Source organism: Suricata suricatta, chromosome X, assembly GCF_006229205.1.
Source record: "Suricata suricatta isolate VVHF042 chromosome X, meerkat_22Aug2017_6uvM2_HiC, whole genome shotgun sequence".
NCBI lineage: Eukaryota > Metazoa > Chordata > Mammalia > Carnivora > Herpestidae > Suricata > Suricata suricatta.
The window spans coordinates 93,049,863-93,073,654 of NC_043717.1; the positions used below are offsets into that span (position 1 = coordinate 93,049,863).

General features: G+C 37.1%; 1 protein-coding gene across 1 annotated transcript; it reads left to right on the plus strand.

Annotated features, from left to right (window-relative positions):
• The first annotated feature begins 5,136 nt into the window (after positions 1–5,136).
• LOC115283657 (olfactory receptor 1468-like) lies at positions 5,137–6,078 on the plus strand. Its single transcript, XM_029929953.1, has one exon. The coding sequence runs from the start codon at positions 5,137–5,139 to the stop codon at positions 6,076–6,078; it is 942 nt and encodes a 313-aa protein (XP_029785813.1).
• Positions 6,079–23,792: the final 17,714 nt, after the last annotated feature.

Below are 23,792 nucleotides of genomic sequence, written 5' to 3' on the forward strand. Positions count from 1 at the left end.
TTCCCTGGTAATTTTCAGCCTGGTCTGAGCTCTGGATTTTCCACAATACAAAATTAATTATGCTTGCTGTTTCTCCTAGATCCTGCCAAATATCATTAAATAAGTGGTACACACAAAGACCTTCATAATTATACCCAATCTACTACCTTCTATCACCTCTCTCCTATACTACAGCGACACCAGACAAGTCTAAGTTACTGTACATATCATGTATTTTGATATTTCACGCTTTTTCCCTCTATATCTTTACAATAGTGTTTCAAATTGCTAGAATGCCTCCATCCCTCTTTTTATTCTTTAAGACTCATTTAAAAAGTCATTTTCTCTTTAAGGTCTTCCATGACCCCTTCTGCAAACCTAAAATAATTTTTCTATATAAGTTCTATTTTTCTATTAATTCAGCTATTCACAAATTTTTGAGTACCAAAGACTTGTAAGGCATTTTGCTAAGCATTGGGAATAAAGAAGAAGACAGACATGGTTCCTATTGTCATAGAATTTATAGGATAATAGTAAAGATAAGTATTTCCAATAAAGACTTTTTATAGGGGAAGTGTAGGTGGCCATGGGAATTCACTGCAAGGAGCTCACATAGACTTGAGATGTCAGAGAAGGTCTACTTGAATAAAGAGCATTTAAATTGAGGCCTGAATTAGGAATATGAGTTAGCTACATGTAGAGGGTATTGCATTCTAGAAAGAGAATATAAGCATATGAGAAAATAATGAAGCAAGAAAGAACATGGGAGTTTCAAGGAACTGAAAGAAGGGGAGCACAACATGGGAATTCAAGAGAAGGTGAGACATTGTGGGCTACATCAATAATGCTGGACCTTATGCTTTATTCTCCACCGAGTGATACATGCTAAGATGGGTTGGGCTTATGCCAATATCCCATATGTACATAACTGAATAAAATGGGTTTCTGAGATGAAAAAAATACTAATTCTGGACCTTAAAGTAAGAGGAATAGGAAGTCACTTAAAAGTATTAAGCTGGAACTGCTTAGAAGGAAGAAATTAGATACAGAGGCATGTTTTGGGGATAGAATGAGCAAAGAAAAAGTCTGTGACATCACAACAAACATTTTTTAACTATTTATTTTTGAGAAAGTGATTGGAGGAGGGGAAGAGAGAGAAGGGGATGGAGGATCCGTAAAGGGTTCCATACTGACAGCAGACAGCCCCATGGAGGGCTCCAACTCACAAACCCTGAGACCATGACATGAGCTGAAGTCAGACGCTTAACTGACTTAGCCATCCAGGAGCCCCTATCACAACAAAAATTTAAAAGATATATAGAAAAGCCACAAAAGGAGATAGAGAAAGAATAGCCAGAGAGATAAAAGGAAAACCAGGGGAGTCAGGTTCTCAAAATCCAAGGAAAAAAGGTACATAAAAAAGAAAGAGTTTATCTGAGGTGAATGGTGTTGCATTGCCAAGAAGGGTGAATTTAACAGCATGGGTGTCATTGTGGTTTTACCAAGAGCTATTTCTGTGGATTTGTGTGGGGCAGAAGACGGATTGGAGTAGGTCGAGGTGAAGAAATGGAGACAGAAATGTAGACAGTTCATGAAATTTGTGTTTAATGGTAGGAACAAGATGGTTCAGTAACTGAGAGGGCTAAGGGATCCGTGGGAGTTCACTTGTGTGAACATAGGAGACTACAATGTGTTTAGAAGCTGAGAGAAGAATCAAGTAGAGATGAACTGGTTGAAGGTGGAGGAAAGAAGTCAACTGGGAAGGTAAAAGGGCAAAGGATCCAGAATACAGATGAAGGGGCTGGTTTTTAATAAAAGGAAGGATGTCCCTCCATGAGAACATTAAGAAAAAAGAGGGTAGCTGAAATGCACATAGTCTCTATATTTGGGAGTAGAGTTGAATAGGCGGTGAGAAATTCTGCTGGGATTCCAGAGAGGGAGAATGACAGGAGAGAAGTTTGAGAAGATAATTTTTAGCCAATTTCCCCAAATCCCTTCTTTTTCTAGACCTCACCCATGATTACTAGGGGATAGTGTAATGCAGTAGGTAAGAAAATGGGAGCAAAAGCAAGAGCTTCTGGTAAGAACTGTGGCTCTAATATCAACTAGTTTTATGACCTTGTGGGAATCGCTTTTTTCAGTTTCCTCATCTGTGAAAAAAATGTCATATTTTCACCTCCCTCAATTTTATTATAAAAATTAATTGAATAAATATACATGAGGGGCTTAGAAAAGTGCCTGATAAATAATAAGCACTCTAGTGTTGCTTTTATTAGTAATCGTCTCCAAATATCACTTGAGTCACTTTGTTATTGGATCACATGGAGAAGCAAAAGGCAACTATTAGGTATGATGAAAGGTGAAGTTTTTCTTCAAAAGTAGTTCATATTTTCATTTTCTAACTAGAATAAAAATACAACAGGGACATAAGTTTTGTATATATATATGTTGCATATATATGCTTGTATACACACATGATATATAATACACTTACATACATGTTTATGTATGTGTATATTTTTACATATATGTGCTTTATATTATATTTTTATATTTGTATGTAAATATAACAATATGTAACTTATATATTATATATTAAATCCCAAGAAGTCAATGAATAGCAATATATCACATTAGGGAGGACTTGGTCCATAGAGGATAGAATTGAAAGTTGTCTCTAATCAGGAGCCTAAAGGATTTCCCTGAGCCCTTGGGTGATCCTTTTCTAAATACAGCAGCAGAAACACCATCACCAGTTGAGGTTTTCAGCTCTATTCCAGCCTTCATCTCTTTTCCTGTTTAAAGGTTCACATCGTGGCTGGAAAAATCACTGATTTTTTTTTTATGTGGAGGTACTGGAACTGTTTCTTTCTGGAATAGTTTTGGAAATAGTCATAAAACACCTGGGTAAGTTCCATAGGAGGGGGAACCCAACCTAAATACATAAACGTTTGCTCCCCACATTTACTGCAAGAAAATTGTACCAAATTAGTGACTTGTGGAGCACCTGGGTGGCTCAGTCAGTTAAGTGTGTGACTCTTGATCTTGGCTCAAGTCATGATCTCATGGGTTTGTGAGTTCAAGGCTTTGGGCTCTGCACTGACAGCGCAGAGCCTGCTTGGGATTCTCTCTCCCTTCCTCCCTCTCTCTCTGTCTGCAGTCTCTCTCACTCTCTCTCTAAACATAAATAAGTAAACTTTTAAAAAAAGTTTTAAAAAATTAGCAACTTGCATATAAAGTTTGAAAGACTGAAGATACTTATGTGTTTGGTTGTAAGATATGGTACCAGCTTGAGAATAGAAAACAAGCAGTTAAATAGAACTATCTTATATGGTGCCTATCTTATATGGTCAAATCAGAAACGTGAACTGTCAAACTTTGCTAATAGAATTTGCATTAGTGAAAAGCCTAGATTACATGTACCTAATAATATTCCACTTTATTATTTTCAGTACATTCTGTACATATGAAATGGCTAAATGCTGCCTAGCAGAGGTCCCACTAGACTTGATCCAGCCTGATTTATAATTAGCATATCCATTTGTTAGTATGCAAATGAGTACTGCTATAGTACTTGGGAAAAATTGTGTTGTTAAGTAAATGCAGCATTCCTCATGCAGTTTTGCTCCAATTATTCATTAGTGCTGCCAACCTCTTTTTTTTTTCCAGAGAGTACATTAAACAGAAAACCAAGAGAAATATGTGAATTTCTACAATGGCAGTCCAGTTGTGTTGGACTGGGAAGGTGGTATGAATACATAGCAGATCTTTAAGTAAGTAGCAAGTATGTAAAATGGATTTCATGGCAGCATAGAGAAGGTGCAAATTGGAATATGCAAAGAAAAATTTCCATATTTGTAAACCCATTTGCTCTCATCTAAACTTACACAGATATAGCAAAACCACTTTGGCATCAAGATTCAAAGTCCAGCTTCATCACTTACTAGCATTCGACTTTGGCTCAGCAAGTTCTTTTGCACCTAGAACACAGGTTTTGCTATTCTCAAACATGAAGACATAAGCAGTACAGTGACAATATAGCATAGTGGTTAAACTGAAGTCAGACAAATGAGCTCAGCATCCTGACCACTATACTAGGTATGTATCATTTCATCAAGTTATTTAACCTTTTTAATCCTTGATTTCTTCATCTGTAAATGGAACATTTTAGTGGTCCTACTTAACGCATAGAATTGTAGTGAATATTTAATAAGATATCCCACAAAAAGCAGTTAGCAGCACGTGTGCAACATACTAAGCTTTAAATAAACACTAAATCTTAAGTGTTATCCTTAAATTTTTATTTTGGCTTATGCCCAGTTAGCTCCAGTATAGATGGTCTTGTTAAGGACATTAAACATACCTCTGTGGTGCTTAACTCAACAGACATCCCTACATAACTTCAGAAAAATTTAATTGAGATGACTAATTTCTCCTTTTTGAAATGTAAAAACTGAGATTTCAGGAAGATGTGAGGAAGAACTAATTGCTTAAAGAATAAAATTTTGTATCAGGTTCTGGAAAGGGATTGTGGCATCTCTGCCTTGGGAACACTAAAACATGATTAGCTAAAGCATCTCATGCGTATTGAATACTCAACTGTCCAAAGACAGAAGTTGGGTTAGATGTTCTCTGAAGATTTCTTTTTGCCTCTAATTTTTCCAAATTAGTAAATAATATCAGATACCATTTGTGTAGCAATAGCTAAAATATAGTTGTGGGAATTTTGCATCCTTGTGTACCTTTGTAATTCTCATGAAAACCTTGTAAAGTGAGTATTCTCCACATTCTAAAATTGATTACATTGGTTTTAAAAAGTACAAATAACAAAGTTGTGGAAATATTTAGTAGTAAATTCAGAATATTATTTTTTTATTTATTCACTCATTCTTAAATAAATTCAACCAATATTTATTAAGCACCTATCATGTGATAAGCACTATCTTTAGAACTGGTCTACAGCATTGCACGTAGTAGATAAAAATCATGTCCTTGTCGAGCTTGTATTTATTATGAAGAGAATATGACCCAGGACTGTATTATTCCAAGGCCTTGATTCCATTCTATAATCTAATGTAATGTCTCCGACTAATTTTTGTGTGATGTTACTATTTTACGATGAAGCTGGACTTTTCCCTTTTTAGACACAGCAGAACCATGCACCAAGGAAACCAGACTATCTCCAAATTCTTCCTCCTGGGATTTGCTGTGGGGTCTGAACAGCAGAAGCTCATCTTTATGATGTTTCTGTGCATGTATTTGGTCACCATGGTAGGAAACTTACTTATCATCCTGGCCATTATCAATGATGCTCACCTTCATAGCCCCATGTACTTCCTCCTTGCTAATCTATCCTTCAATGACATCTGCTTCACAACCACTACAATCCCTAAAATGTTGGCAGATATCCAAAGCCAGAGCCCAACCATCTCCTTTGCAGGATGCTTCACACAGATGTACTTTTTTATGTTGCTAGTGGACCTGGACAATTTCCTCTTGGCAGCCATGGCATATGACCGGTACATTGCCATTTGTCACCCATTACACTATGCTGCATTACTGAGCCCCAAGCGTTGTGCCCTGTTGGTAGTGACTCCATGGGTCATCTCCAACCTTGTCTCAATACTGCATCTCAGTCTGCTGCGTCTCTTGACTATCTGTGATCAGAAAAAAGTCCCACACTTTTTCTGTGACCTGGAACCCATTTTAAGGCTGGCTTGTTCAGACACTCAAATCAATGACTTGACAATCCTAGTTGTTGGAGGAGCAGTTATCTTTATCCCCTTCACCTTCATTATTGTTTCCTATGCCCTTATTTGTTGCACTGTACTTGGGGTTCATTCCGCCAAAGGGAAGTGGAAAACACTCTCCACTTGTGGCTCCCATCTCTTAGCCGTGGCCCTCTTCTATGGATCCATTGTTGGGGTGTACTTTCTCCCTTCTTCTGCCTACTCAGCAGAAAGGGATAAGGTAGCTGCAATCATGTATACAATTGTAACTCCCATGATGAACCCCTTCATTTATAGTCTAAGGAACAAGGACATGAAAGGAGCACTGAGGAGACTATTCAGCAAGAAAAGCTTTTTCTGGAGATGGTGAGCCCTGCCATAAGAGACACTTTGATCATCTTTCTAGACTTGGATTAGCGCAGAGATGGTCCAAAGCCTCAGGCTATTGTGCTACTATGGTAGTTGCTCATTCATTTCCTGCCCCCAATCCAGGTCCAAGATTCTAGATCAGGTTAATCTCTCCATTAAAAACAACAATATCAAAACAAAGCAGAACGTTCCTTTATTCCACAGTCTTTCACCACTTACATACAGTTCTCCCTGAATAAACTCATGATTGTAGTCAGTACTTACTATTTGTTCCCTAATTTTTGGTTTATGCTTCCCTTTCATCTCTACCAAACCCTATATGTTAGGTCACTGATAGGAATGAAAGAAGGAGGGAAGGAAGGAAGGAAGGAAGGAAGGAAGGAAGGAAGGAAGGAAGGAAGGAAGGAAAGAAGAAGGAAGGAAAGAGGGAAGGAAGGAAAGAAGGAAAGAAGGAAGGAAGGAGGGAGGGAGGGAAAAATTGGTAATAGTTCAATATCTTATAGACAATATCACATTAAAGTTCACAACTTCCAAATAACCTGATTCTCACAATAACGTTTTGAGGTAAATACCATATCATTCTCATGTACTAGGCAAGAAAAAAGATGTACCAGTAGAAGAAAAGCAAACTAAGAGGAAAACAATCATGTCACTTGTCCTGCTCTGAACCCTACAGAGATTTCTCACCAAAGATAAAGTTCTTCAGTCTTTAAGAAACTTTACCACCTGGATACATTTATATTTTCAGAAGTGTGAACCATCATTCATTAACCCCCCCTGCATCACCCTCAGAACACCCTACATTCCAGCTACACTGAAAATTTTATCATTCTTTGAGCAGTCTATGGGTTTGCATTACTCTTGTCTTTGTACATGTCACATCGTCTCTCGAATATCAGTTCCACTCTCTTCCTACAGACATTTAACAGTTTTCAAAAGGCTCCTCCTCAAGTCTTACATTCTGAGTGAATTCTTTCATAATTCTCCCATATCTCTAGGTAAAATTATTCCCTTTTCTCCTCTAGATGCCTGCAGCATGTTATTTTGTTATTGTATCATTTGTCACAATGAATTATAAGTATCAGAAGATTTGATCTGATCTCTTTGTGGGGTGCAGGGACTATGTTTTATTAATATTTGTACCTCTAGCCTGGTATAATTCCTGGAACAGAGTAAGTGCTCAGTAAGCTAAATTACCAAAAAAATGTCTTTCAAAAGAGAAAATTTAATTTTAGTTTATCTCATGCTTACTTGTTGAGTAATATTAAAGGAATCAACTAATAATATCTATGAGCTTTAGTGCCCCACTGATGCCATCCAAGAAATAGTATGCTAACTTTTGCATACTAGCTATCCACATGGACTATTCAGGACTTGTTTGAGGTTAAAACATTCTGAGACAGAAGGCTGTTGAAAATGCCATACTGGGTAGGTGCCAGGGGTCCAAAATAAATACAGAGAAATATAAAGAAAATCAATTATTAAAGATATACAAGAATATGAGAGCTTGAGGCAACAAATATTTTTGTGGGTATGGAAGCTAAAACATGATACCTGGTCCCTTTTATGGTGTATCTGTGTATTATCTTAACACTTGATCACAAAGGATCATCTGCATCTCGTACTGCCAAAATGTATCCCACTCCATTATAGCATCTGGCTTGAATGAGGTTTTCAGGGTTGGGTTTCTGGGTTTGTGGTTACACAAACACCACAATAGTCTAGTCAGTGCTACTCAAAATGTGATTTGCAAACTTGTGCTAATCACACTATTTTGTTACTAATGGTCAGCAGAGAGATTGAGCTGTATATAAACTGAGATGAATATTTAAAATGTAGAGTAATTTCACATTGCCATGAAATTTTTATTTTATTTTACAAAAGCATTGGTCTACAAAAATTTGGAAATTAAAAAAAAACTAGAAGCATTAGATTCTTCTTCTCATTTGCTTCCTCCTTTCCTTCTTCCTTTTCCTCTTCTCCTCCTCATTCTCCTTTGTCTTCTTCTTAAACATAAAACCATAAGCAGGGCTGTGTATGATGAGTATTTTTTACCCAGTGCAATCAGGATCTGATATTGGTTAATTTAAAAAGTCAGTTAAAGCAGAGTCATTATACACACACACACACACACACACACACACACACACACACACACATACCGTTAGTACCTTATTTTTCAAGATACACTATTTTCACTTACTCCATGAAATTCTTTAGCTAATCTTTTGATTTAGAGTCAAGACCTTTTCTTTGACTGCAAGTTTACCGAATGAGTTCTGTGTAATCATTCTTGCATAAACCGCATCCTTAATGCATCATCTTTGACTTCCAGCTTCAGTTTCTTTAAAGTGAAGCAAAAAATAATTTTAAAAAATAAATAGAGTAAAGCAAGAATGTAAAGACACTTGCAAAGCAAGCAAAGTGCATAATCCTTCTTGGATAATTTTTTAATTTTGTTCCCAATTTTTTACATCTTATTTAGTAACAACATTTTTAGTAACCTACCTTAATTAGTCTTCTTAATGCATGTAACTTAGTTTTTATAGTAAAAAGTTTCTTTTGCCTTCATATTTTGTTGGTTCATATGAGTTTATTCAATTTTACTAAAAACTAGACCTGCAAAAACAAGTACCACTAACACAAACAGATTTTGGGAAAACACAGCTGACTCTTGGTAAGGTAGCACAGAATTGGTGGGACAAAAGTGTAACTGTGTGTGTGTATATAGAGAGTAGCTGACTAGCTATAGGTACTCATCAGGGTATGGCCATTAGCCAGAATGATTGGTGCACAGAACACTAGTGTCTCTAATCTAGAGTTATTTACATCAATATTAGTTAAGAGAGAAGTCATTGTTTTCAAAAGATTAAAGCTGGTATGGTTAAAACTGAGGCAGGGGACCTGAGGGCCTGCTCTTTCAGTCTACTCTTCAACTTATCTTGGCTCATCTGTAGAAACTTGTTCTCTAATTGGAAGCAAGAATGGATACCAGCCGCTGACTACAGGGTGCCCATGCTCTGAGAAATATGTTTTTTTCTCCTTTGCCCTTTTTAAACTTCCAAAAATTGTTGTTGCAAGATGAATATATATATTCATTGTCCCCCATCCCATAAACACACTCACCAGCTTGACTAGGGATAAACAAAAATAGTATAAAGAACAGGAAGTAATGGAATAGAACCGTTGACACACAAATGAAATTAGATGTCACTCCCCAGGTCACACCTTGAGGCCAAAAGAAACCAAAGCAGATAATGTTTAGCTTAAGTTGTTGTTGAAATGACAGAAAATCGGTAGTGCCTGAATTGCAAATGGGACTATCTAAGAGAAGGCCCTGACTCTATGCTGCTGATGTTAGTACTTTGTAGGAAAGGGAGCTCTTAAAAATATGTGGCTTCCATAGGCAGCAGCTGTATCTCATTCATCTCTGGGCCCTACTCTCCACTTTGGTGCCTTTCATAGAGCAGGACCTAAAACTACCTCTAAAATAAATGAGTAAAAATTTGCATAAGGCCCAAGATTTGGGGCAGAATTTTGCCTGAATCTGGGTTTTCATATAAACCAATCATCCTATCTGGAAACATCTGAAGCTTCAGCAGATCTGATGTCATATTCTATGACCAGAACAAATTTATTTGTAAATAAGATAAGTAGTGGCTTATGCGGTATGATTTGAGATATCTCAAAAATACAAAAAGGAGGGGCACCTGAGCAGCTCAGTAACTTGAGCTTCTGACTCTTGATTTCAACCCAGGTCATGATCCCAGGGTCATGGAATCGAGCTCCGTGTCTGGCTGCGTGCGTGCTGAGTGTGAAGCCTGCTTAAGATTCTCTCTCTTTCTCTCTTTGCCCCTCTCCCCTACTCACATGCTCTCTAAAATAAATAAAATGAAAAAAATTTAAATAAAAAAAGAAAAGGCATATATGACATACTTACGGGACTGTGTATGAAGAAGTGAGAAAGCCCACCATATTTATTACTTATACATCTGATCATGATGTTTTCAATGCTGGATTGGGAAAATGGTTTTTATAATACTGGTAGCTTATAAAAAGTCTAGGACAGACTATCTTGATGCAGACCACTCAACAAAAGAAAAAAAACATTAAATATACTTATAAATGAATGATGCTTTTACAATGTGAGTCAAGAAAGAAAGAGATACATACTGGAAATTATGGAGGAGAGCTTTTCTTTGATAGTAAATTAGTGGTCACAGAATCAAACAGACCTGGCTTTGAGTCTTAGCTCCCCCAATTCTTAGCTATATGACCTTGATTAAGTCACTTCACTTCTTTAGTCCTCAAATTTCTTCATGCTAAAATGATGTTAGGGGTAGCTGGGTGTCTCACTTGGTTAAGCATCCAACTTCAGCTCAGGTCATTTTCTTAGGGTTCAAGGATATGAGCCCTGCATCAGGCTCTGTACTGACAGTGTGAAGCCTGCTTGGGATTCTCTCTCTCTTGCTCGCTCACTCTCTCGCTCTCTCGCTTTCTTGCTCTCTTGCTCTTTCTCGCTCTCTCTTGCTCCCTCTCCCTCTCTCTCTGCTCCTCCCTGGCTCATGCTTTCTCTAAATAAATAAGTAAGTAAGTAAATAAATAACAATAAAAATTTTTAAATGAGGTTATTAATACCTATCTCAGCAATTTCTTTCAGGGATTAAACCAAATATTGGGTATAAAGTACATGTTACATGCTTAGTAAATGTGAATATCCTCTCTTCCTTTCTACATGTTTAGGCCCTGAGGGTCCAAAAGAACATTAACTTTGTTCCGAGTCTTATGGAAGTTTACCTTAAAGATGATAGGGACTTAAAAAGCTTTCAAAAGTAAAGAAGGTAACTTGAAAATAAAAATAGATGGGGAAGAAAGAGAAAAGTGGTATAAACAATCAGAGGAAAATACAAAAATCCTCAATAAAATATTAGCAAGCTGAATTGAACAATACATTAAAAAATTCATCCACCATGATAATGTGGAATTTATTCCAAAAATGGTTCAACATCTACAAATCAATGTAATACACCACATTAACAAAATGAAGGATAAAAACCATATGTTCATCTTAATAGATGTATAAGAGCATTTGATCATCTCACTAGACATATAAGAACATTTGAGAAAATACAAAATCCATTTATAAGGAAAATCTCAACAGATGGATAAAGAAGGAATGTATCTCAAATAATAAAGGCCATATATGACAAACCCAGAGTTAATACCATACTTAACAATGAAAAGCTGAAATTTTTTCCTTTAAGATCAGAAGAAGACAAGAATCCCCACTCTTGTCACTTTTATTCAACATAGTATTGGAAGTCCTAGCTAGAGTAATTAAGCAATAAAAAGAAATAAAAGGCATCCAAGTTGGGGGAAAAGAAGCAAAACTGCCACTATTTGCAAATGACATGATATTATGTATTCATTACCTTAAAAACTCCATCAAAAAACTGTCTAAACTAATAACTTAATTCAGTAAAGTTGCAGTACCCAAAATTAATAGACGAAAATTTGTTAAACTTCTATACACCAATAATGAACTATCAAAAAGAGAAAGAAAACAATCTCATTTACAATTTCATCAAAAAAGTAAAATAACTAGGAATAAACTTAATCAAGGAGGTGAAAGACCTGTATACTGAGAACTACAAGACATTAATGAAAGAAATTGAAGTTACAAATAAATGGAAAGATATTTAGTCACAGATTGAAACACATGATATTGTTAAAATTTCCATACTACCCAAGCAATTTACAGATTCAATACAATTTCTGGGAGCCCAAAGCAGAGATCATCCTTTAGATCTCATCCAGAAAACAGTGATTGAGTTAATCTATAATGGCAAGCAGATCAATCTATTGTCCCAATATATTAGCTCCACAGCACTCACATCTCCTACACAGAACATAGCCTAGTGCTGTGTATGCAGCAGATGCTCTGAGAAATTTTCATACTCTTTGGCCATGTAATCCAGTTTTGGAGTAAGTAGCCCCAAAATAATTCAAAAGAGAGAAACAATGTTCAGTACAAAGTCATCAATTTTGAAGGTCACTACATTTTCTAACTCACTTGTATATTTATACTCCAATATGCAGTTAGTTACACACGCTTGATTTCTGAAATTTATTAACTTTACATTATGGTAACAGATAGAAAATGTACAGTTTCTTCCCAAAAGAAGCTCATAGAGATGGAGGTAGTTACAGTACAAGCTATAAAGTGATGTAGGGAACCATATGAGCACTGAGTCCAAGTATGTAATGGCTATATCTACTGCTCCTGTGTGGGACTTTGGGATACAGAGGCTTAAGACTCCCAAAGAGCTCAAACTAGGATTCTTATTGTTATGGACTGGTACCATTGTAAGGCAAATGATCTGCTAATCCAGTATGACCGTGGAACTGAAATCTTCTGTGTCCTCAAAGACCTTGTCACACCATGCTTTCATACACAGTACGCTACTTGCTTCTGTGCAAAATTTGAACTTTCCAAACATGTATGTTTGCTTAATATTAGGCAGTTCTGGCACACCCAAAGAAAGTGCTCCTCAAGCTACTTGAATGCATTTGTATGACAGAAACAGTTTATACAGAAAACACTGGGGTGAACCAATAGTCCTGGACAGGGAAATAGTCTGTATTTCTGAGTCGATGGAGCACAATGCTGAGAGGAAAAAATGTTTGCTTTGCCTTTCATAGAGGTCAAAGAACGCTTTGGTAACAATGCCATCACAGAAGTCAATTAACTTAAAATGCCTCTATGTTGTTTTTTTAAATGGAGAAGAACTCTTGATTTGAAATTTAACATGCCAATCGGAGAAAGCATACCTTAGATTCTATTATGTAGAAGAGAAGTTCTCCATCATGGCTGATCATAAGAATCCCATGTGCTGATATCAAGACCCCATACTGGATATACTTAATCAGAATCTTTGCATGTGGGTCTTCATCACGTTTTTTGTTGGGAGGGTAATGAATTTTATTGAGGTATAATTGCCATCCCCAAATGCACCCAACTTAAATATACGGTTCAAAGAGTAGAAACAAAAGCATATACCAGTGTAACTACCATCTCAAAATAAAGTACATTTACTTCACTCCAGAAATATCCTTCCTGCCTCTTTCCAGTCAACTTGCCTTGTTGTTGGCATGCAATCACTAATCTGTTTTCTGTTACTATATATTAGTTTGTCCTAGAATTTCATATAAATGAATTCCTACAGTACCTAGAACATTGCTTTTTAAAGTTTCCACAAGTGATTCTGATGGACAGTCAATGTTGGCAACCCCTGATATAGAAGTTTCCATACAGGACAAAGTCAAGGATGAGCAGCATGAACTGAACATAAGCCAAAGTGTTTGGTTTTTAGAAGCATATGTTTATTGAAATTATGATTTGAAAAAATAATCCTTATAAAATTCCTGTGGTTCAAAACTAAGAGCCATGCAAAATTATTAGATGAAAATTGAAATTTTAATGTAGCTACATTTTGAAAACCTATTATGTGTCAATTAGTACATAGCCAAGTGACACATCTATCACTCAGATCAACTCCCCAACCAATGCTTTAAAAAATTCTGCCTCAGTGGGAAGTCATCCAGGTACCAAGCACATTATTTAGCAGTATGAAATTACAATGTGGAAAGGGAATGAAGTCTGGGGTTAAGGATACATTTTAATAGGCTCAGTCATAAGCACTATAATAGGGCTTGCTACCATGAGCTGAATTAGTAAGTATATACACAAGACCAATTACCTCTTGTCATGGAGCAATGGTGTGGACTCTGCTACTATCTCCAGGGGTATCCTTGTTCTCAAGATTCTTCATTAACAAATGATATTAAACCAGATGTTTTCAAAGGTTGCTTTTGACTTCAACATTCTATGGTTCTCTTTTAATGATTAAAAAATGTTGCCTAATGCTAATACTTAATATTAGTTTGTAATGTTTGTAACAAAGATGTCTTTGGAAGAGTTTGTGAGTTCAGGTAATCACAGCTCCTAGGATAACAACAGTACTTGTGACAGGAATAAGACTTCAACCTGGGTTCCCCATTCTTGAAGCTAAACATATTCTTTGAACATTATGTTATGTATTGTTTTTTCATATTCCTTTGGGAGTAATGCAGAAATCCTAACAAGATGCCAAATTTATTTGAAGAAATTATACCATCAGGCAATTCCCTCAGCTTTACAGAATTTTCCTTATTATCACAAGAAAGGAAAGGTCTACAGAATGCAATTATTTCAAAGTTTTGAATGTGTATAGGCAAGAGCAGTTTTCTATCTTCACCCTTCATAAACCACTCAAAGAATAGGTATTTGAAATCTGAATCCAGGATAACATAATGCATATCTTCCTAGAGTATCCATAAATTCACTGGGGCATGAATCTCAAATATAAGAGAAAGCCTGTGTAAACCACAAAACTGTTCCTCTGTTTAGACAGCCATCTCAAAGATGGCAAGCTAAGGAACCCATCTAGAAAATATGCTAGCTCAAGTTAAAAAAAAAAAAAACCTGTACTGGGGCACCTGGGTGGCTCAGTCGGTTAAGCCTCCGACTTCGGCTCAGGTCAGATCTCACTTTCGTGGGTTTGAGCCCTGCATCAGGCTCTGTGCTGACAGCTAGCTCATAGCCTGGAGACTGCTTCCAGTTCTGTGTCTCCTTCTCTCTCTGACCCTTCCCCTCTCATGCTCTGTCTCTCTCTGTATCAAAAGTAAATCAAACATTAAAAAAATTTTTTTTAACCTGTATATGCTTATGTAACAATGCAAAAACTACATATTATTGATGATGGTGTTAAAATAATTAGCTATATCCATACTAATGAGATTCACTTACAATTCTATTAAAATCAAAAAGTACAGCATAGGGAATATAGTCAATAATATTGTACTAACTATGGTAACAGATATTGGCTACACTTATCACAGTGAGCATTTATTAATTTATATAATTATTGGATCAATATGTTATATACCTGAAACTAACATAATATTATATGTTGACTATATTACAATGAAAAATAAAAATCAAGAAAGGAATCCTAGGTGAAATGTATTTCAAAAGAATGCTTTGTGGAAGACCAAGAAAATATTATTCCACAAAGTAAATGAATAAACAAATGAATAAAAAGGATAATCAGACCTGTAAATACAGAGAACAAATTGATGGTTGCCAGAGGGGAGCCAGAGGGAATGAACAAAATGAGTGAAGGGAAGTGAGAGATCCAGGCTTCCAGTTCTAGAATGAATAATACATGGGGATGAAAGGTACAGCATAGGGAATATAGTCAATAATATCATAATAGTGTTGTAAGGTGACAGATGGTAGCTGCACTTGTAGTGAGCATGGCATAAAATATAGAGAAGTTGAATCACTATGTTTTACAACTGAAACCAATGCAACATTGTGTGTCAACTATGCTGAAATAAAAAAATTTTAAAGAAAAATACTGTTTCTATGAGAATTGTTGGAAATATGGCAGCATATGTGTAAATCTAAACTTATGAAAGTGTTAATATCTGAAATGCAGGAGGCTCAGAAGTACTTGTGCAATAGGACTTCCCAAATAAAGGGACATCCAAAAAGTCATGGAAGTTCATTAGAAACGTTGACCCCTCCTCACATGTACAGAATGTGAACCACAGAGAAGGTCAAGGACAGCTTCTGCTCCTAAAAGAATAAGGCAGACATTTTAGCTCAAAGGGCACCCCAACTTTACCCAGCCACCCTGGAAAAATCTATCATACCCACAAAAGAAAGACAGGCCCCTAAGAGGGAAAGAGCTGAAAGAAGGGACAAAGGTTAAGAGGATGCAGGTGCTCAGAACCAGTCCCAGGGAACATCATGACTCTGGACAGGTGGAACACATACCCAATTACTTCTGCCATCTCTCCCCACCCACTCGTGTTCAGACCCTTTCCCCAGCCAAACCCTGTTCATGAGAGGAAACCCCTAGGAGAAGGCTCACTACACCACAAAGACAAACCCCAGATCCCTGGAAGTCCTGGGAGTTGCTGGGGGCAGGAAGAGGACAGGTGAGGAGACAGAAGAGGAGGGGAGATTAGTCTGAGGACTGGTGGAGGTAAAACTGGTGGATTCAGCTGAAGGAGTCCAGTGCAACTGGAAGACATGGGATGCAACGTCTCCCCTCTCTTCCTGCATCCAGCTGGCGCTGTGTCTGGCAACCCCCACTCTTTCAAAAAATGTCTAGTTACAAGCAAGTGCCAATGTTCCTACTACATTAACAAGACCTAAGTGACACAGTGGACAAAGCAGGGATGCTGTCCCTGGCTCAATCTCTCTTCCACAATGATAATCATCATCAACTTACCTTGCCAGGCACGAAGGATCAGAGGATTAGCTATTAAAAGAAACACATTTTCTCGCTCATTACAGCCTGCAATGTAAAACGTCCAGAGACACAAAGAGTCCTGTTTTCACCATTAAAGTGGAAATTATTTCCGGCGGCTTTAGGAGAAAATGCAATTATTTTCCTTCCTGTCACATTGTTTCCATCCTCACCTAGAGATGCGAGTACCCTCTTAAAGTGGCCTCATCTTCCCTTGCATGATGCCAAAAAATGACCTTCCCTGACCTGGGGGTGGGGCCCGGCTTCCGGAGACCTGCTCCCTGGGATGTGGGTTCACCCAGGGCAGAGAATTAGACAGTGCTGAGTCATTGTCACTCCCATGCCAGTGGCAGGGAGAGAAAACTCTTCACAGAGAAAAGTGAACAGTTCAGGCAGAGCCCACCCATTTTGCCAATGGCCAGAAGCTACTCAGGGCAGATTGCCACAGGCTTCCTTGGTGCTCTAGTCCTGGACGGGTGTAGTGCAGTCTCCTAGGAGTCCTCATGGTTTCGACCTCCTTAGCCACAGCTCTTTCCCCACTTGCCTCCACCACAGAGACAGAGACACCTGTAGCTCCACCTACACTAATCAGACCTCATTGGCTGCAGGCACATCTCTCAGCCAACATGGTCTCTCGGTGAAATTGGCCCTGGTGGCAAATTTGACTCCCTGCAAGGTTCACTAGGTTTTCTTCTGGCCGCTGAGCTGGTCATGACCTCAGCCCCTGATTGTTCCAAAAAGAACCCAGTGACACAGTGTGGCTATCTCAGCACAGTCTACTACTTACAAATTCAGGATCAACATTCTGAAGGTGACTCATTGACACCATCTGGCATCATGAATAATCCTATCACCACTAAAGATGGATATCCAGAACAGATGAGTCAAGAGTCTTTCCCTCCTTACACACATGCCTTCTTACCATGATTTCACTTGAGTTTTTTTCCCTCAGTTCAAAAAGAATCTGCTGTCATGATATAACCATAGCAAGGATGTATTCTGATTTATATATTTTTTAAGATCATTCTTGTTCAGAGTGGAAAATAAATTAACAGATAAGGCAAGAAAAAAATTAGAGCTTCACAGAGTTTGGGGCAATATACAATAGTATGATAAAAGAACACGGAGACCCAGGTCTGTATATAAGACAGATTTGGGTATGGAATACACAGTATTTGCTGATGAAATTCAAATAAGGACCAAAGGGAAAGGATGGTACAAATATGACTCCCAGTTTTCTGACATTTATAACCAATTTTATGGAAGTTCCATTTGTGGAGATAGAGAAGACTATGCTTGAAAACAGGGTTTGGGGTGAAACACTGAGAGTTTCATTAAGCAACTAGCCTGACCATATTCCTCCTCTCATGAATCAAATCTACCAGAAAAGCCCACCTTGTTAAACCAGCTAAGCATGACCCAGCGCTCACAAAGTGTTGTTCTGCATTTTTGTTTTTGTATGAATTCAACATAGATTGTGAAAGGAATAAGTCACGTAACTGGAAATACTTCCACAATGACAGATATCTTTGTACACAATTTGATTCACCATTCAGAAATGTGAAATTACTAAAACAATGGAATATTATTTATCCTTAAAAAAGAAGATTTTACCATTTGTGATGATATGAGTGAAACTGGAGGATGTTATGCTAAGTTAAATATGCCAGGCACAGAAAGAAAAAAAATGCTTCATGATCTTTCTTATATATGGATTCTAAAAAAAAGTCAATTACATAGATGCTGAGAGTAGAATTGTTAACAAGCGTGGAGAGGTGGAGAATATAGGAAGCTACTGGTCAAAGTGTATAAAGCTGCAGTTATATAGGTGACTAGGTCTAGGGATGTAATGTACAATATGATGGCTATAGTTAATAATACTCTGTTGAATACTAAAAATGTGCTGAGAGAGTATATTCCAGGTGGTTTCACCACACACACACACACAAAAATGGTAACTGTGAAGAGATAGATACATTAATTAGCTGAACTGTAGTAATCATTTCACAGTATGTATGTATAATCTTAAAACATCACCTTTAAAATACACAATTTTATTTTATTTTTAATACTTTACTGTCAAGTTGGTTTCCATATAACACCCAGTGCTCTTCCCCACAAGTGCCTTCCTCCATTACCACCACCTCCCTTCCCCCTTCCACTCCCCCTTCAACTTTCGGTTCATTTTCAGTATTCAATAGTCTCTCAGGTTTTGCGTCCCTTTCTCTCCCCAACTCTCTTTCCCCCTTCCCCACCCCATGGTCCTCTGTTAGGTTTCTCCTGTTAGACCTATAAGTGCAAACAAATGCTATCTGTCCTTCACTGCCTGACTTATTTTGCTTAGCATGACACCCTCGAGGTCCATCCACTTTGCTACAAATGGCCAGATTTCATTCTTTCTCATTGCCATGTAGTACTCCATTGTATATATATACCATATAAAACACAGATGTGTAAATCATATATAAAGATGTTTGAGATTTTTTTTCTGATCCAGATATTTCATCCTGTGGTCCATATTTTGAGCATGCCAAGAAAAGATAAGCATTATGTGGTCATTCTAAAGACCACTTAGCAGAAAAAAGACTTCTTTCTGGAATTCTCATATAGCAAAGGATCACTATTATTTAACCACCTGCCTCACCAATGTTGCAAGTTCCACAACCTGAAGCATCTGGGCATAGTTTTACACTTTTCCATGTCAAAAGAAGATTTTTCAAGGCTGCCATTCTTTAAGACATGTAATAAAAATGTCATGATATGCTTCTTTCTTAAGTGAGAGACAAGGCCTAGGTTTCCATGATGCCAAACAATTTAATAAAAAGTAGAAAATTCAATCAATCAGTCAGTCAATCCTTCCATTTGCAGAGGGATCAAATGACTTGCTGGACATAATGTGACCTATTCTGTTAATATCTTGAAAGGATGACTAGAATTTTTACAGCAACTTTCAGTATGATGGTAAAAATAATTGACAAAAACAATTGACTTTCAAGTTTCCTACTTAACTGGGTATTTCAAATAAAAATATTAACCTTGTCAAAATGAGTTGATAAAGGTTCTCAAATATCCACATCACTATGCACCTCTGAACAATTTATGTTGCCTTCATATTTCAAGCTCACAAGAGTAATGGAAATCAGACCTGCAATAACAGAGATTAACTTTGAGCACATGAGAACCCAGTTTCCCCTCCCTGACTAACAGGATATGATATAAAACTGATGGTTGTAACTCCTATCATGTAGCTATGTTGCACTAAGTCAGTCATGATCCCTTATTCTCACTCCCTTTGCTTAATGGTATGCAGTTGTGTAATGATTTCTATGAATTCAGAGTAAGTGTCTGGTTGACATGATGAATCTGTTGTCAGGGCCAGGATCTATTTGTCTATCTTTCTCTATCTAAATCTGTCCAGAAATTTATCATTCTATTATTGGAAAAGAATGATTTGAGGCAGATTACAAAGCTAAACAAAATACAAGATACATATAAAGTCATGAATAAAGTTAATGTGCAAAGTGCATGTAATAATATCTGTAATGTGGAAAGAAATGACCCACAAATTTGACTCAGCCCAAAAGAGTACCAGAAGCAAAGGGAGAAATACAGTCAGTGACAAGACTATTTATAATAATGTTATAAAACAAAATCATTGTGAGGTGCCTGGGTGGCTCAGTAGGTTAAGCACCTGACTGGTACAGATCTTGATCTTGTGGTTCATGAATTTGAACCCTGCATCAGGCTCTGTGATGACAGCTCAGAGCTTGGAGTCTGCTTTAGATTCTGTGTATCCATCTCTCTCTGCCCTGTCCCCTCTCAAAAATAAATGTTAATTTAAAAAAATCATTGTGAGAGGGGCGCCTGGGTGGTTTAGTCGGTTAAGCAGCCAACTTCGGCTCAGGTCATTGTCTCACGGCTTGTGAGTTTGAGCCCCATGTGGGGCTCTGTGCTGACAGCTCAGAGCCTAGGGCTTGCTTCAGATTCTGTGTGTCTCTCTCTCTGTTCCTTCCCCACTCATGCTCTGTCTCTCTCTCTCAAAGATAAATGAACATATCAAAATTGAAGAAAATAAATACAATAAAAATATCATTGTGAGAAACATTTTTCTTGGTATCAAATCCAGAGGAAAAATTTGTACTTATGGGATTTTTATAAAACTGGAAAATATATTATAGAGAATAATATCTTCAAAAACATCCTGGCAGTAAAGTACAATAAGTATCTAGTTCCAGAGAACTCTTTTTATTTTAACAGTTTTGTTCATTTTTAAGAGACAGAGAGAGCACAAGCAGGGGAGGGGCAGAGATTGAGGGACTGAGGGAGACACAGAATCCAAAGCAGACTCCAGGCTCTGAGCTGTCAGCACAGAGCCTGATGCAGGGCTCAAAGCCATGAGCCATGAGAACATGACTAAGCTGAAGTCAGACACTTACCTGACTAAGCCACACAGGTGCCCCTAGTTTTGTAGACCTCTTGATGATATACCTCAATACAGGCTGATAGCATTGTGTCAAAAGGCAATTTCATTAAAATAATTTTACAAAATGACAAAATAATGCGATCAAAATATATGTCTCTCTGATGATTTTGTTTGATTAGCATAAAAATAATTAATCATAAAATTAATTGCTGGGCGTGAAAAAAGCATCAGAGAAGCTACTGATACAATGACTAGGGACTTTCGAAATAGCTGTGATGAGGTAAAAAAGGCTATAAATGAGGTGCATAATAAAATGGAGGTGGCCACCTCACGGATTGAAGAGACAGAGAGAAGAATACCTGAATTAGAAGACACAGTAATAGCAAAAGAGTAAGCTGAGAAAAAGAGAGAAATTGATACAGGAGCATGAAAGCAGAATTTGAGACCTGAGTGATACAATCAAACGGAACAATATCCATATCATAGGAATTCCTGAAGAAAAAGAAAGAAAAAGTTCCTGCAGGGGTACTTGATCAAATTATAATTGACAGTTTCCAGAATCTGGGGAAAGAAATAGACAATCAAATTCAAGAGGCACAAAGAACCCCCTTAAGACGTAATTTGAATCGACCTTTGACACGACCTATCATAGTGAAACTGGCAAAATATAAAGATAAAGAGAGAATTCTGAAAGTATCTAGGGATAAAAGGTCCCTAGCATATAAAGGGAAACCTATCAGAGTGGTTACAGACCTATCTAATGAAACTTGGCAGGCCAGGAAGGAATAGCAGGAAATCCTCAATGTGAATATGAAAAATACACAGCCATGAATCCTTTACCCAGCGAGCCATCATTCAAAATATAAGGAGACATAAAGGTGTTCCCAAATAAAGAAAAATTGAAAAAATTCATCACCACCAAACCAGCCCTACAAGAAATCCTAAGAGGGACTCTATGAGGGAAATGTTGCAAGGAATACAAGGTACCAGAGACACCACTACAAACATAAACTCTACAGAGAACACAATGAATCCAAACCCACATTTTTCAATAATAACCCTAAATGAAAATGGACTGAATGCTCCAATCAAATGACACAGGGTAGCAGAATGGATTTAAAAAACAAAATCCATCTATTTTCTGTTTACCAGAGACTCATTTTAGACCTGAAGTCACCTTCAAATTGAAAGTAAGGGGATGAAGAAATATCTATCATGTGACTGGTAGTGAAAAGAAAGCCACAGCAGACATACTTTTATCAGACAAACTGGACATTAAAGTAAATGCAGTAATAAAAGATGAAGAAGGACATTATATAATAATTACAGGGTCTCTCCATTAGGAAGAGCTAACAATTATAAACATCTATGCACCAAATTCAGAAACACCCAAATACATAAAACAAATAATCACAGACAGAAACAGTCTTATTGATAAGAATGTGCTAATTGCAGGGGACTTTAATACTCCACTGACAGCAATGGATAGATCAACCAGACAGAAAATCACTAAAGAAATAATGAACCTGAATATCACATTGGAACAGATGGAATTGATAGATATATTTAGAACTCTGCATCCTGAAGCTAGGGAATTCACCTTCTTCCTCAGTTCGAATGGCACATTCTCCAAGATAGATCACATACTGGGGCATAAAGCAGCCCTCCATAAATATAAACAAATTGAGATCCTATCATGCACACTTTCATATCACAATGCTATGAAACTTGAAATCAATCACAAGAAAAAGTCTGAAAAAGCTACAAAAATGTGGAGTTTAAAAATCACCCTACTAAAGAATGATTGGGCCAATCAGGCAGTAAGAGAAGAAATTTAAAAATATATGGAAACAAATGAAAACGAAAATCCAACAATCCAAAATCTCTGGGACCAGCAAAGTCAGTCCTAAGAGGAAGGTATATTGCAATCCAGGCCTATTTCAACAAACTAGAAAAAGCAAAAATTCAAAATCTAACAGATCACCTAAAGGAACTAGAAGGGGAGAAGCAAGAGTTCCCCCAAACCCAGCAGAAGAAGAGAAATAAAAAAGATCAGGGCAGAAATAAACAATATAGAATCAAACAAACAAACAAACAGTTGAACATATCAATGAAACCAAGAGTTGGTTCTTTGAAAAAATAAGCAAAATTGATAAACCTCTAGCCAGGCTCCTTAGAAGGAAAAGAGAGAGCACCCAAATAGACAAAATCATGAATAAAAATGGATCTGTTAAAACCAATCCCTCAGATATATAAGCAATTACTAGAGATTACTATGAAAAACTATTTGTCAACAAACTGGACAATCTAAAAGAAATGGACAAATTCCTAAACATACATGCACTATCAAAATTCAAACAAGAAGAGATAGAAATCATAAATAGACCGATAACCAGTAAAGAAATCAGATCCATTATCAAAAATCTCCCAATGAATAAGAGTCTAGAGCCAGTTGGCTTCCCAGGGGAATTAAACCAGACATTTAAAGCAAAGCTAATACCCATTCCTCTCAAGCTATTCCAAAAAATAAAAATAGAAGGAAAACTCCAAACTCATTCTATGAAGCCAACATCACCTTGATACCCAAACCAGGGACCCAGCAAAAAATAAATAAATAAATAAATAAAAAATAAAGAGAGAGAACTACAGACCAATATCCGTAATGAGTGCAGATGCATAAATACTCAATAAGATACTAACAAGTCGAATTCAACAGCATATAAAAAATTATCCATCATGATCAAGAGGGATTCATTCCTGGGTTACAGGGCTGGTTCAATATTCGCAAATCCATTGATGTGATACATCACATTAACAAAAGAAAAGATAAAAACCATATGATCCCGGCAATAGATGCAGAAAAAACATTTGACAAAATACAACAACTCTTCTTAATAAAAACCCTCGAAAAAGTCGGGATAGAAGGAACTT